The 15,378-nt window shown below is 48.0% G+C and overlaps 2 protein-coding genes across 2 annotated transcripts in view; one reads left to right on the top strand and one right to left on the bottom strand.

Annotated features, from left to right (window-relative positions):
- LOC140460023 (uncharacterized) overlaps positions 1-15,378 on the bottom strand; it is a 204,267-nt gene that overhangs the window by 77,053 nt on the left and 111,836 nt on the right. The window contains exons 10-11 of the mRNA XM_072554429.1: positions 14,482-14,608; positions 12,500-12,613 (exon numbers count right to left, since the gene is read on the bottom strand). Of these exons, the coding sequence (XP_072410530.1) occupies positions 12,500-12,613; positions 14,482-14,608 (241 nt within the window). The remainder of the gene's footprint in view (positions 1-12,499; positions 12,614-14,481; positions 14,609-15,378) is intronic.
- The window catches only part of LOC140460847 (uncharacterized), a 57,504-nt gene that overhangs the window by 30,874 nt on the left and 11,252 nt on the right, over positions 1-15,378 (top strand). The window lies entirely within an intron of this gene.

Below are 15,378 nucleotides of genomic sequence, written 5' to 3'. Positions count from 1 at the left end.
AATAGGTCAAAAAAGGGGTCGAGCTACAATTTGTTTTTCCCTGTGATTCGACATTGTATTGTTTTTGCATTCTGTCTGGCTGCTCAACTTTTGTATGTCTTTTCCCCACGTTTCGCGAGTCCAGATATGGAGGGCACGGGTTTAGGGTGAGAGGGGAAAGATTTCTGAGAGGCAACCTTTTTGCACAGACGCTGGTTTCATCACCAGGTAATTAAACGTCTGGATATCAAACCTACAGCTCAGCGAACAAACCTACACCTTAAACCTCAACCTGAGCTACAAACCTTGCAAAAATCATTTTAGGTATTCTCAATTTAGAAGATCAGCCATTTCTCACCCCTCCCGACTCCCAGGTAGAGTCATCACCATCCATTATCTCTCTCTCTCTCTCTGTCCTTTGAAGGGTTTGATACAGAGGTCAAAGATGGTTCGAGGCTCGAGAAAGGACGGTGTGGTGGGGGCTGGGGAGAAAAGAGACCGAAAGGATGGGGGACAGAGAGAGAAAATGGATGGTGGGCAGGGGGTGGGGGTAGAGAGAGACTAGGGGGTACAGAGAGAGAGAGAATGAGTGGGGTTGATGGAGAGATTGAGCGGGGGAGAGAGAGTGGGCGTGGTGGAGAAGTGGGAGATGGCACAGGGCAGGGTGATACTAGGCACACAGACACACAAGATGGCCACTGAGCCATCAGTTGGCCAACTTGACACACAACATGGCCACTGGATCACAATATGGAGAGAAACAGCAGAGCAGATACAGACACTGCCTGGGGCCACCAGAATGTTAGCACAATGGACTCACAACCCAGGTGATTAGTTTAAGGCGGGTGGGGGTGAGAATATTCATGAGTAATGAACACTGCCCACCGAAGTGTCTGGGTCCAGCCAACACCTCTTATAGAAGTGCCAACAGCATGATACAGACTCAATACCAAATGCTAACAGCCAGGGCTGCAGGAATCCTCCTTCTCAGGGAGAGCAATTAGCGCCCTTTACAACAACAATGGATTTCCATGCAGACATTGAAATGGACAATGTCTGCACTGAAACTGACAACGACTGTGCGGAAATTAACAAAGGTTGTGCTGGAACTGACAATGATTGTATCAACTATCAACGATTCTACAAGGATTACCATAAACAAATCATGTTACAAAGACAATATTCTCATCCCTGACCGATTGTATCATAAAATGTATAAAAGTTTCTTGACGTGTGCTCCAGGTCGAGAGAAGTCTCGCAGCTGACACTGTGCTGTTGGTGTCTTTCTCTCCCTGGAGCCCCGGTATTTCCTTGTGCAATAAACTCTGTCATTGAACCCCAATTCTGACTCCGAGCCTGTTGTTTTTCCCCACAACAGGGGAGAGAGAATGATGCGGGGGGTGGCAAATAGTGGGATGAGCGAGAGAGATTGGATGGTGGGGGCTGGAAGAATGGACATGGGACAGCGGGTGGGGTGAGAGAGAATAGATGGGGGCAGAGGGTGGGGTGGAGAGAGAATAGATGGGGGCAGGGGGTGGGGTGGAGAGAGAGAATAGATGGGGGCAGGGGGTGGGGTGGAGAGAGGAGAGATGGGGGCAGGGGGTGGGGTGAGAGAGGAGAGATGGGGGGGCAGGGGGTGGGGTGGAGAGAGGAGAGATGGGGGCAGGGGGTGGGGTGGAGAGAGAATAGATGGGGGCAGAGGGTGGGGTGGAGAGAGAATAGATGGGGGCAGGGGGTGGGGTGGAGAGAGAATAGATGGGGGCAGGGGGTGGGGTGGAGAGAGAATAGATGGGGGCAGAGGGTGGGGTGGACAGAGAATAGATGGGGGGGCAGGGGGTGGGGTGGAGAGAGAATAGATGGGGGCAGGGGGTGGGGTGGAGAGAGAATAGATGGGGGCAGATGGTGGGGTGGAGAGAGAATAGATGGGGGGGCAGAGGGTGGGGTGGAGAGAGAATAGATGGGGGCAGGGGGTGGGGTGGAGAGAGAATAGATGGGGGCAGGGGGTGGGGTGGAGAGAGAATAGATTGGGGCATAGGGTGGGGTGGAGAGAGAATAGATGGGGGCAGGGGGTGGGGTGGAGAGAGAATAGATGGGGGGGCAGGGGGTGGGGTGAGAGAGAGGAGAGATGGGGGCAGGGGGTGGGGTGGAGAGAGGAGAGTTGGGGGCAGAGGGTGGGGTGAGAGAGAATAGATGGGGGCAGGGGGTGGGGTGAGAGAGAGGAGAGATGGGGGCAGGGGATGGGGTGGAGAGAGAATAGATGGGGGCAGGGGGTGGGGTGGAGAGAGAATAGATGGGGGCAGAGGTTTGATAGAAGGACTAGTCAGGAGGCAGAGGGTGGGGAAAGAAACGACAGGGGTGCAGAGGGTTGCGTGAGAGAGAACGGACAGAGTGTTCGGATTATAGAGGGAGAATGGAAAAGAAGCTGGTAGTGAAAAGAGAATGGACAGAGAGAGAGAATGTCGGGGGGAATGGACAGTGGGTGGAATGGACAGGGGGAGCTGTGGGTGTCAGGGGGAATGGACAAGGGGGAGCTACGTGGTTAGCATTGCTGCCCCACAGCATCAGGGTGCCAGTTTTGATTCCAGACTCGGGCGATTGCCTGTGTGGAGTTTGCACATTCTCCCTGTATCTGCATGGGTTTCCTCTGGGTGCTGCAGTTTCCACCCACAGTCCAAAGATGTGCAGGTCAGGTGAATTAGCCATGCTAAATTGCCCATGGTGTTAGGTGCATTAGCCAGGGGTAAATGGGTCTGGGTGGGTGACTTTTCAGAGGGTCGGTGTGGACTGGGTAGGCCGAAAAGCCTGTTTCCACACTATAGGGAATTGAATCAAAAAGAGGGGTGTCTCATATGTATTCCTTCAATTAGTTTTGAAATATTGTTTGTGTGTGATAATTGTTAAGGTATTCCTGGCATATAGAGAGATGGCTTTGATTGTTGGAGGTCAGTCATCTCAGTTCCAGGATGTCTCTGCAGGAGTCCCTCAGGATAGTGTCTGAGGCTTAACCATCTTCATCATAAGGTCAGAGGTGGTGATATTCACCAATAATTGCACAATGTTGAGCACGATTCACAACTCCTCACAAACTGATGCAGTTCAGTTTGAAATGCAACAAGATCTTAACAATATCCAATGGGCTCAGGAGTGGCAAGTAACATGTATGCTATGCCAATGACAAACAATGACTCATCCCCAAAAGAGATAATCTGACCACTGCCCCGTGATATTCAACAGTGTTACTGTCACTAAACACCCCACTATCAACATCCTTGGGGTTTACCATTGACCAGAAACTCAACTAGACTAATCACAGACACAATGGCAACAAGAGCAGGCAACAGGTCAGGAATACTATGGCGAGTAACTCGCCTCCTGACTCCCCAAACTCTGTCCATCTTCTACAAATCACAAGTCAGCAGTGTAATGGAATACTCTCCCACCAGCTTGGATGGATGCAGCTTCAACAGCATCCAAAAAGCTTGATACCATCCAGGACAAAGTCGCCTGCTTGATTGGCACCATCTCCACATACATCCATTCCCTCTGTCCCATTGTTCAGAAGCAGTAGTGTGTACGATCTACAAGATGCAACACAGAAATTCACCAAAGATATTTAGAAAATACCTTCCAAACCAACAACCACTTCCATCTAGAAGCACCAAGGCAACAGATGCTTGGGAACACAACCTGTTGACTTGGAAACACATTGCTGTTCCTTCAATGTTGCTGGGTCTAAATCCTGGAATTCTCTCCCTCAGGACATTGTGGGTCACCGTACAGCGTGTGGACCACAGAAGGTTACCATCACCTTCTCAAGGGGAACTAAATGCTGGCTAGCCAGCGAAGCCCATGTAACACGAATAACTTTTAATAAATGATTGAAACGGAGGGTTGGAACCTGCAAACTAAACACAAATCAACGTTCAGGTGGAACAGACGTCGGGCTTTGATTCGGTCCTTATTTGAGGACAGATAAAGAGCGATATACTGACACTGAACTGGAAATAGAGAGTTAAACACCTGTAGTGTTTCACTCAGTGTATCAATTGACAATCGATTCAAGATTAGCTCTTGACGTGTACGTCCTCAATACATGAAAAACGACGGTTAAGAAGGCATATGGGACTCTTGATTTCATCTCTTTAATGGCTGACGTAGTACCCACAATCCTATGCGGTCCAGACACCGCTCTATCGGCCGTGAGCAGTGTTCATGGTGCGCATGTGTGAGATCGACATAGGGCCCCTCCCCTCGTCGTTCTGATGGACGGGGAGACCAATCTTTGGGAAACCCTCTAGGACCGGAAGGGGCCTGGTCCTCCTGCCAATCAGAACCTCCGCCACTGTCTGAATGCGGAAGGTCGACCATGAGCTTCTGAAGTTGCTGTTGCTCCTCTCTCTCTGAATGAAGGTTAAGCTTTATCCCAGGTTGCAGCTTCCTTCCTCTGTTTAACATCTGGGAGGACCGCACTCTCTTTTCTCGCCCTCTTTCCCATTTCTTTTCTCATCCTTGGGTTCAGCTGTTGGTTTGTAGGAGCTGAGGGGAAAAAGAAAGTCAATCGAGGTGAAGGGACAGACTCTGGAAAAGGTTGGTCTAGATCTGTGTCTATTAATGTTTGACAGGCTTTGTTTCCTGAGCTTGAGACATTTACTTGTCTGGCAAAAAGGGATGGCGTCTTGATCCATGTTGGGGATGGAAGTGGATTATGTTGTGGGTGACTTGCTCTTAGTAGTCCAATAAGTATTAGGTAAGTAATCATGACACACAAACCTTGGGTTATTGACTGTTTATTCGGAGCTCACGGGGAGAGCCAAGTCGACCTCATGGTCACAAGTCACTCCGACGAGAAACAGAGTTGTGTGATTCTATAAGTTACAATCATTTAACAATTAGCAAACTGTTAATTGCAGGAAATTGAGCAAACTGAGGCACTTTGCCCAGTCACGTAGTGTCTGGACAGTGTTGGTTAGTAGCTGATGTGTGCAATAGGTCCTTGCAAAGAGAAAGATAATCCCATGCAAGGAAAGAATTTATTTATCAGGTAACAGTACAGCTGCAAGACCGAGTGTCTCTGTTGAGTCTGGGAATTAAGGGTAGTTGGGACAATGCAGGGAGGAGGAGCTCAGACAGTGGATAGATCAGCCCTGATCGTAATGAATGGTGGAGCAGGCTGGATGGGCCAAATGGCCTACTCCTGCTTCTATTACTATGAAACTATAACCCTGCATTTCCCATGGCTAACCCACCTAACCTGCACATCCCTGGGCACTGTGGCCAATTTAGCATGGCCAATCCAAATCAAGGCCGGTGAGCAGTGTAGTGATGTGGAAAATGAACATCAGAGAATGATAGAAAGGGACAAGGAGAGTAACGATACCAGGAATCAAAACTGGATTCTAAAGATCACAAAAATTGAAACGATACATGGTGTGTCTGAATGTGTGCCGCATTGTAACAAAAGTGAATGAATTAACTGCACACACTGAAGTGAATAATTATGGTCTGAGACTCCTTACAGAGACATGGCTTCAGGATGGCAAGGATTGGATCCTGAATATTGAGGTGTAGTCAGATAGGAAGCGAGGTAAAGGCAGAGGATTGGCACTGCTAATCAAAGCACTGATCACAGGGTAGTCTGGTGTCAGCTTGGGTTTCAGGCCCTGATTTCTCTGTCCTCTGATCTCCCTGTTCCCACTGACTAAGATGTTGGTCTGTCCTCACCTTTGCTGGACTTCTGCTGAAGCTTTCACGCCTCTTTTACAGCTTCCAGAACAAGAAAACATTCAGTCAATCGAAAGCCAACCCACAATCGACCAGAAATAGGGCTCTTCCAGGATTCTGAGAGTGCCCTAATTGAAGAATTCTCTCTCCCTTCGATGTAACTATTAGTACTGTTGGAGCAAAGTAACTCGTGTGTCAAATCGTTTAAAGTAAAGTAGTCAGGAGAAGAGACCTTGAGCAATTAACTAGCTTTATTCGTTGCCATTGGGGAATACCTCTTAGTTCAAAATAAAGTCTGACGTAATCCAATAAAATACAGAATGTTACAAGTTTTATGTAAAACACAAGCCCCACTCTCCATTGATTATGCAACTGAGGGGCAGTCGTAAGGTTCACATACATTGTCCAGACCTACATTTCTTAATGTCTACAAAACTGAATGTTATCTTATACTGCAGGTTCAGCTAGGCTCTAATTACTGATAAGGGACAGAGAGAACGAATCTGTCATTCTATGAAGCAGCACATTATGATGGCCTGAGGAGGAGAGACAGCCTGCAGCTGCAAGGTCAGGCTTTCAAAACAGAATTCCTTACTCTTCAATACTCTTTGCTACCTTTCCCACCCTCCTCCCTGACCTATCCCCACCCCCATTCACCTATTGTACTCTATGCTACTTTCTCCCCACCCCCACCCTCCTCTCATTTATCTCACCACCCTGCAGGCTCTATTCCTGATGAAGGGCTTTTGCCCGAAACGTCCATTTTCCTGCTCCTCGGATGCTGCCTGAACTGCTGTGCTTTTCCAGCACCACTCTAATCAAAAGTGGAGTGGCCATGTTGAATTACCCATAGTGCCCAGGGATGTGTAGGTTAGGGTGCCCCCTGCCCCCCCCGCCCCTGCCCCCCCGCCCCTGCCCCCATTCACATAGCTTTCATTCTTGTTAACTCCACTGTTGGCTGAAACAATTATACCCTGGTGTTAGTTCATTTACTTTGCAGAAGCAATTATGGTTGCAGAAGTAACAGTGCTTTACCTATATCCCACAGGGGTGACCCTACAACCTTGTATAAATAATGTGGGGCATGGCGAGGGTAAACAGACAAGATCTTTGATCTGGGGTTGCTCATAGGTTTAGGGTGAGATTTAAAAGAAACCTAAGGAGCAACTCCTATGTACAGAGGGTGTTGTGTGTTAAGAATGAGCTGCCAGAGGAAGTGGTAGCTACAATTATAACCTTTAAAAGGTATCTGGATGGGTATATGTTGGGAAACATTTAGAGGGACATGGGCCAAGTGCTGGCAAATGGGACTAGATTGATTTAGGATATCTGGTCAGCAAGGACTGAAGGGACTGTTTCTGTGCTGGACATCTGTGATTCTGGCTTGCCACTAATGTTTGTCACGTCTGTATGTTCAGGTTCTCCCTGGTGTTGGTGTTAACGCCTTGGTGTCTTATTTTGCTCCCCACATCCTGGGGACATTAACCATTTCCTATCTGGTTGTTCTGATCTGGACTGCTGTCCGGATCTTTGGATTTCTGGGATTGGTCAATAAACACACCTGGAAGTGACTTTGTCAATCATACAAGCAATAGTTTATTCTTTGATACGGCCAGGTCGGTAGACTCTGATCAGCCCAGAAGGATTAGATTAGATTCCCAACAGTGTGGAAACAGGCCCTTCGGCCCAACCAGTCCACACCGACTCTCTGAAGAGTAGCCCGCCCAGACCCATCTCCCTCTAACTAATTCACCTAACATTACGGGCAGTTTATCATGGCCAATTCACCAAACCTGCACATCTTTGGATTGTGGGAGGAAACCCACGCAGACACGGGGAGATTGTGCAAACTCCACACAGCCAGCCCCCCGAGGCTGGAATCGAACCTGGGACCCTGGTGTTGTGAGGCAGCAGTGCTAACCACTGAGCCACCGATGAGTACTCCTAGAGTGCCAAAAGAATCCGCCGACTTTTACAGAGTTTGGATAGAACTTATGTACATTGTTCAGAGTCAGACATTGAGCATGATCACATAGTAACAACCAATCAGATCCTGCAAGGTCCTCGTGCATTTTTGACTTAGCCTAGGGCGGCATGGTGGCTCAGTGGTTAGCTACTGCTGCCTCACAGCACCAGGGTCCCAGGTTCGATTCCAGCCTTGGGTGACCGTCTGTGTGGAGTTTGCACATTCTCCCCGTGTCTGCGTGGGTTTCCTCCGGGTGCTCCGGTTTTCTCCCAGTGTCCAAAGATGTACAGGTCAGGTGGATTGGCCATGCTAAATTGCCCATAGTGTTAGGTGCATTAGTCAGAGGGAAAATGGTTCTGGGTGGGTTTCTCTTCAGAGGGTCAGTGTGGACTGGTTGGGCCGAAGGGCCTGTTTCAAACTGTAGGGAATCTAATCTAATCTATCATAATTTCTTGGAGACAACCTGTTCTTGGAATCGTATTTGTCCTGGCTAGTGGTTAGGATTAAACGTTACTTCTGCGATTGATGGTTAGGTTCAGATTTGTTACTTCTGCATTTGCAATTTTTTTCACTGGACTTACATCTGTCTGAGGTTTCTTGTTTGTTCTGAGTCGTATCTGCCTGACTCAGTCCCACCGAGTTAGCCAAGCAGAAGCCATTTTGTCCTACCTCCCATGTTAAAGTGGAGATTTGAGGTGGCCCAGGGAATCCTTTGAGAACTCAGACCTGTAAAGCCTCACTCTTCGTTTGTCCTGGAATTCATACTCTTTGGAAGCCTGGAATAAAAATCTCTCATCATAAAGCCCCAAAATGCAATTCAATTCAATCCATAGCAGATCTCTCTCTAGATATCTCTCTCTCTCGATCTCTCTCTCTCTCTCTCGATCTCTCTCTCGATCTCTCTCTCGATCTCTCGATCTCTCTCTCTCTCTCGATCTCTCTCTCTCTCTCTCTCTCGATCTCTCTCTCTCTCTCTCTCGATCTCTCTCTCTCTCTCTCGATCTCTCTCTCTCTCTCGATCTCTCTCTCTCGATCTCTCTCGATCTCTCTCTCTCGATCTCTCTCTCTCGATCTCTCTCTCTCTCTCTCGATCTCTCTCTCTCTCTCGATCTCTCTCTCTCTCTCTCGATCTCTCTCTCTCTCGATCTCTCTCTCTCTCTTGTCCTTTTGAACGCTCAAGACAGCAAAGATGTATTTTGTGAATGCCCCGCTTGCAAGGGGTAGTAAGAATCCATTATAATGGACAAGATCCAACCATTAATTACAAAGCTATGGATAGTACCGAGTCTTGTTTCAGGGTCAGATTCAAAGACTATCATTAATTTCACAAGGGAACGGCTGTGAATGTTATCACTTGGTGTCCTGTTCACACAGATTCACCAATGCTAAGGTAAACATTCTTAATTGCCTTACAGCATCCTGTTATCACTGGGTGAGCCCACAACAACCCATGCCTCTGCAATGTCTCCAACAGCCTCCATATAGAACCTTATCAAAGGCTTTACTGAGGTCCATGTACACCACGTCAACTGCCCTACCCTCATCTCCATGCTTGGTCACCTTCTCAATAAACCCAATGAGGTTTGTGAGACATGATCTGCCCTTGATGAAACCATGTTGACTCTCTGAAATCAAATTGTTGCTTGCTCGATGATTATAAATCCTATCTCTAACATTCCTTTCCAAAAGCTTTCCTTCAACAGAAGTAAGGCTCACTGGTCTATAATTACCTGGGTCATCTCTGCTGCCCTTCTTGAACACGGGCACATTTGCAATCCTCCACTCTGGTACTAAACCTGTAGACAATAACGACTCAAATATCACAGCCAAAGGCTCTTCTATCTCCTCACTCGCTTCCCAAAGAATCCTCTGATAAATCCCATCCGGCCCAGGGCATTTGTCTACTTTCACCTCTTCTAGAATTGATAACACCTGTGTGCAACTAACCTCGATCCTTTCGAGTCTAATATCTCGTACCTCATTCTTCTCCTCTACAATATTCTCTTTTTCCTGAGTGAAGACCGATGAGAGATATTCATTAACACCTCTCCAATCTCCACAGGGCCCACACTCAACTTCCCACTTCTGTCTTTGACTGGCCCTATTCCTACCCTAATCATCCTCTTATTCCTCACATACCTAGAGAAAGCTTTAGGCTTCTCCTGTATTCTATTTGTTAAAGACTGCTCATGTCCTCTCTTTGCTCTTAACTCTCTCTTTAGATCCTTCCTCGCTGATCTATAATTCTCCATCGCCTCATCTGAACCATCTTGGCTCATCAACACATAAGCCGTCTCCTTCTTTGTAACAAGAGACGCAATTTCTATTGTAAACCACGCTTCCCTTACCCTATCACTTCCTCCCTGCCTGACAGGGACATACCTATCAAGGACACACAATATCTGTTCCTTAAACCAGCTCCACATTTCAATTGTCCCCATCCCCTGCATTTTGCTACCCTATTCTATGCATCCTAAGTCTTGCCTAATTGCATTATAATTGCCCTTGCCCCATCGATAACTCTTGACCTGTGGCATGTTCCTATCCCTTTACATCGCTAAATGAAACCTAATTGAATTATGGTCACTCTCTCCAAAGTGTTCACCTTCCACTAAATCAAACATCTGGCCTGGTTCATTACCAAGCACCAGATCCAGTGTGACCTCCCCTCTTGTTGGCCTTTCGACATACTGTGTCAGAAAACCCTCCTGCACACACTGGACAAAAACTGATCCATACGATGTACTAGAGTGAAAGCATTTCCTGTCAATGTTGGGGAAGGTAAAGTCCCCCCTAATGACCATCCTGTTCCTTTCACTCCTACCCAGAATAATTTTTGCTAATCCTCTCTTCCACCTCCCTGGAACTCTGCGGAGACCTATACAAAAACTCCAAGCAGTGTAACGTCTCCTCTCCTGTTTCTAACCTCAGCCCACATTACCTCAGTAGACGAGTCCTCATCAAAAGTTCTGTCAGCCACCGTTATACTAACCTTGACTAACAAGGCCACGCCTCTCCCTCTTTTACCGCCTTGGCTGTTCTTAATGAAAGATCAAAACCCTGGAACCTGCAACATCCATTCCTCACCCTGCTCTATCCATGTCTCCAAAATGGCCACAACATCCAAGTCCCAGGTACCTATCCGTGCTGCAAGCTCACCTACCTTATTGTGGATACTCTGGCATTGATGTAGACACACTTCAAACCACTTCGCTGTCTGCCAGCACATTCCTGTGACCCTGAAATCCTGTCCCTGTCCTTCCTGCTCTCATCCTCCTGTGCATTGCAGCTACACCCCTGGTTCCCATCCCCCTGCTGAGCTAGTTTAAACCCACCCGAATAGCACCAGCAAATTTCCCACCCTGGTTCAAGTGAAGACTGTCCTGTTTGTACAAGTCCCACTTTCCCCAATTATCCAAAAACCTGAAACCCTCCCTCCTGCACCATCCTTACAGCCACGTGTTCAGATAATATCTCTCCCTATTCCTTGCTCTGCTATCACGTGGCATGGGTAACAAACCAGAGATAACCACTCTGTTTGTTCTAGCCCTCAGCTTCCACCCTAGCTCCCTGAAATCCTGCCTTACATCCCTATCCCTCTTTCTACCTATGTCGTTGGTACCTACGTGGACCATGGTTTGGGGCAGGACACCCTCTCCCTTCAGGACCCCAAAGACACGATCCAAGACATCACGCACCCTGGCACCTGAGAGGCAACACACCAACCGCGAGTCTTGTTCGTTCCCAACAAACCTTCTATCTGACCCTCTAAGTATCGACTCCCCAATGATTAATACTCTCCAGCTTTCCCTCCTTTCCTTCTGGTGCAAGAGACCTGGGCTCCAGTGCATACCCCTAGTAGGACGTTTTCCCCCCTCAACAGTACCCTCTGACTTATACAGCAGGAAGAAAATAAAAATAAGTCGTCCCTCCTCTCCCAGGAACCTCTGCTCTCCAACTTCAAATGTAAAACCTCAACTCAGTAACTCCCCACTCCTGGGTTGCTGCTGCCGCTGAAAAATAGAAAATGTCACCTGTTTTTTTTGCGGTTAGCACTGCTGCCTCACAGCACCAGAGCCCCGGGTTGAATTCCCCTCCCACGTCTGCGCGGATATCCTCCCACAGTCCCAAGATGTGTGGGTTAGGGTGAATTGGCCACGCTAAATTGCACCATTGTATTAAGTGACGGGGAATGGGGCTGGGTGTTTTGCTCTTCGACGGGTCGGTGTGGACTTGTTGGGCCGAAGGGCCTGTTTCCACACTGTAGGGAATCTGATCTAAAGTTCTGGAATTTATATATTGATGAACTGAAACCTGCAACCCCTTCTAAAAGATGAAGGATTCAGCAGCGGTCCAGGTTTGTGCCAAACATTGCATCGGTTGCAAGACACTGTGATGTTTTGCTATTAATTCTGTGTCTTATGATCCTGCAGCACAGCGACCCGCAGAAGGAGCAGCGCTGCAGAAGCTAGTGCTTCCAAATACTCCTGGGTGGGCGGGGTTTAGCCTGGGGGGCGGGTTTTAGCGGAAGGGCGCTGCTCATGGGCGGGGCGTGTCTCGTGAGGTTCGCGCGCTGGTAGGCGGGGCGAGGCTCAGCGGACGATGCGGCGCGTCCAGCCTGGACGCACGCGGCTTTGTGGGCGGTTGCGTGTGAGGGAGGGGGGCGTGGTTTTGACTCGCGCGGGGTTCGCGGCGAAGGGGTGGGGTTTAGTGCAGGAGGGGAAAGAGGTTTGGTTCCCAGAGGCGGGGCTTTGTCCCGAAGCGGCGGGGTTTATGACCTGCTTCAGGAAGGGGCGGGGCCTACGAGCTGCGTTCGGAAGGGGCGGTGTTGACGTGTGACGTTGGCGGAGGAGGGGGCGGGACCAGGACCTGGACCTGGATCAGTGGGCGTGGCCATCCCGAAGCCGGAAGTGTGCCCGCGGCCTGTTTCCTCCGCTGGAGCCTCGCCTGCAGCAAGTAAGGTAAAGCTTTATCAATATTTCCTTTTACAGAGTTTGTATTTAATAACCAGTAATGGATACTCAATATCGTCATAAAGTCCCAAAATGCAATTCATTTCAATCCATTGCAGATAAGCACTAAGAGTTAATTTTCTACAGGATTCAACAGTCTCAGCACTAAAATGGTCTCACAAGGGAACGGCTGTGAATGTTATCACTTGGTGTCCTGTTCACACAGATTCACCGATGCTGAGGCAAACGTTCTTCATTGCCTTACAGCATCCTGTTCTCACTTGGTGAGCCCAGGTGTCCCTATCTTTAAGTTCTCTCCTCATTCTGAGCCTTCCTGCCTGTTTATTTTCTAGTGTAGTAAATGTATTCAATAATTCAGCATTACATTTTAGTCTGAATGTTTAAAGACAAGTTTTAAGGCTATCGACTTTATCACCCAGATGCCCACACCCTCATTCCTCCCTTTGATTGCACCGCGATCACTGAAAGAGAAGGCTAGTCCAAACGAATGCCCTTCAAGGTGGTCCAGCCGTCAACATCCTGTAGAGCGGCACCACCATCTTCACAGCTCATCTGGTCATATTTATCATCACCATCGACACATGTGGGTGAGCCATCAGATCGCGAAAGGAACATCTTCTGGGGCAAATCTATATCACTCATAAGCCTAGCAATTAAATAGCTAACAATACCAATACCGACAAACAGACATAGCTAAACCGATAAGCCAATTGTACCATCGGCCCAATCTGCAGTTTCCCCAACTGGTCCCTTCAGTCATTCTGTCACGGAATACCTGGATCTCTTCTTCTATCTTAGTAATATTGCCAGTGAGATTGGGAATGCCCATAGTGCGTTTATCTTGGACAATGGTGCTGACCTCACCCTCCCAGGCGAGTATATAGTCTAAGGCACACCGATTCTGCACAGAGTAAAGACACAGGTCTGATAATCCCAGTCTACTCTGATTCAGAGCCTCTTTACTCTTATTTCCTCAAATGGTCAGGCCACAAAAGAGGGAATTGAGGTTCTGTTGACTTGTCACCCCTGCCGATCCTTCCAACCTCAGGGTACTCTGGATTCCCCAGCCTATCGGGTGTCCTGTATTGTCACCCAGTCCCTTGGGATCCTTTCAGTTGGAGCAAGGTTGGCTGAGGTTCCATCGACTTGTCCACTGGCCTGGACAAGGTACTGTTGTGGGAACAAGGGCTCCGATAGTGACCTTATGAGGGACATCTTTGCCATCCAGGACAAGGAAATTGGTAGCTTTACCTTAGCTGAAGAAATAATAGTCTGGTTTGGTGTATATTAGGGAGAGTTTGTCAAAATAGGTTACTGAAATGTTACACCAGGGGGTCTGGTCAGGTCTACAGGAGTATAGGGTCAACGCTCTGCAAGAGGAGTCGCTTTAGCACTGTACAAAATGGGCCAAGTGACTCGAGCACTCGCAGTGTATGGGAGACAATGGTCCTCAGAATGCTGTTCCCATTGGGCTCTCCCTTAGCTCTATTGTACATGGTCTTGGTGACAGTATCAGGTTCTGAAAAGAGAAAAGGCCTATAAATGCACAAGGGAAGGGTTCCGTTCCAGGTCCATGTGCCACATAAGGCCTGCTGTACCCCAGGCAGTGTTACACCAGCTGTTTGTATACACAGACCGGAGGTATTGGAAAGTGATATTTCTCTTCACAGGATCGGCAGTAGGAAGTCTGACAAATAGAATGGAATCGGGGACTGATTGGTTGGTGCGGCCATTCAATTGACAATGGTGCAGTTGGACGCAAGCTGAGCGCCCAGCGACTGTGACCGTCGTAGGGGTGGGAAGTAAAACCTGGAAGGTTTTTCTGTTCTCCGTTAATATTACATGCAAAGTGTGGTCCATTGTCTGAGCGAATGCACGCAGGTATACTGAAGCGGGGAATTATTTCCTTAAACAAAATCTTCATCACAGTCTCAGCAGTACCGTTAGGAGGAGGGTAGGCTTCAATCCACTTCAAAAAGACATCAACAATAAGCAAAACATATTTATAGCAACTCAGCTCATTTCTCCAACTCAATGAAGTCCAGTTGAAGTGTCTCCAAGGGACCCTCCAGCAAGGGAGTTCTCGTAGAGAGCATGTTCTGCCCTGACTGGGAGCAGAAGAGTTTGACTGAAGTGTGTTGGTGTTAATGCCTTGATGTCTCATTTTGCTCCCACCTTCCCGGGGTCATTAACCATTTTGTGTCTGGTCCTTCCTCAAGAAGCTGCATTGTAGCTGAATTGACACTTTTTTATTGCTTCCCAAAATCAGACCTGCTCACTCTCAGCAGGATCCCAGTGTTGTGAAAGATATTAACTTTCAGGTGGAGGTATCCAAAATTCAGAGAGATGTCAGTCTTGATGTTTTTGCTTTTTCTGCCCCTGTAAGATCCTGAATCAGCACCTTCAGGGGAATTAGTTACAGCGGGCTGAGAACAGAATTCAGAGAGATGTCAGTCTTGATGTTTTTGCTTTTTCTGCCCCTGTAAGATCCTGAATCAGCACCTTCAGGGGAATTAGTTACAGCGGGCTGAGAACAGAGGGGAAGGGAGAGTGGGATGGTGCTTTCAACATTGTGGAACAGGAAAAGAATATTCCACAGAAAGGAGAATTGCTTGTTCTGAATTTCTACCCTGCATTGATAGTGATGACTTTTGTAATCTGTTTTTGCAGAGTATATGAAAATCTGAAGACTGGAGTTTCAAAATCAACGGATGAAGAGCTTATTCCCGAAACATTGAC

Source organism: Chiloscyllium punctatum, chromosome 36, assembly GCF_047496795.1.
Source record: "Chiloscyllium punctatum isolate Juve2018m chromosome 36, sChiPun1.3, whole genome shotgun sequence".
Lineage (NCBI taxonomy): Eukaryota > Metazoa > Chordata > Chondrichthyes > Orectolobiformes > Hemiscylliidae > Chiloscyllium > Chiloscyllium punctatum.
The sequence above is the reverse complement of the archived record's forward strand: the minus strand, read 5'-3'. Positions and strand labels throughout refer to the sequence as shown.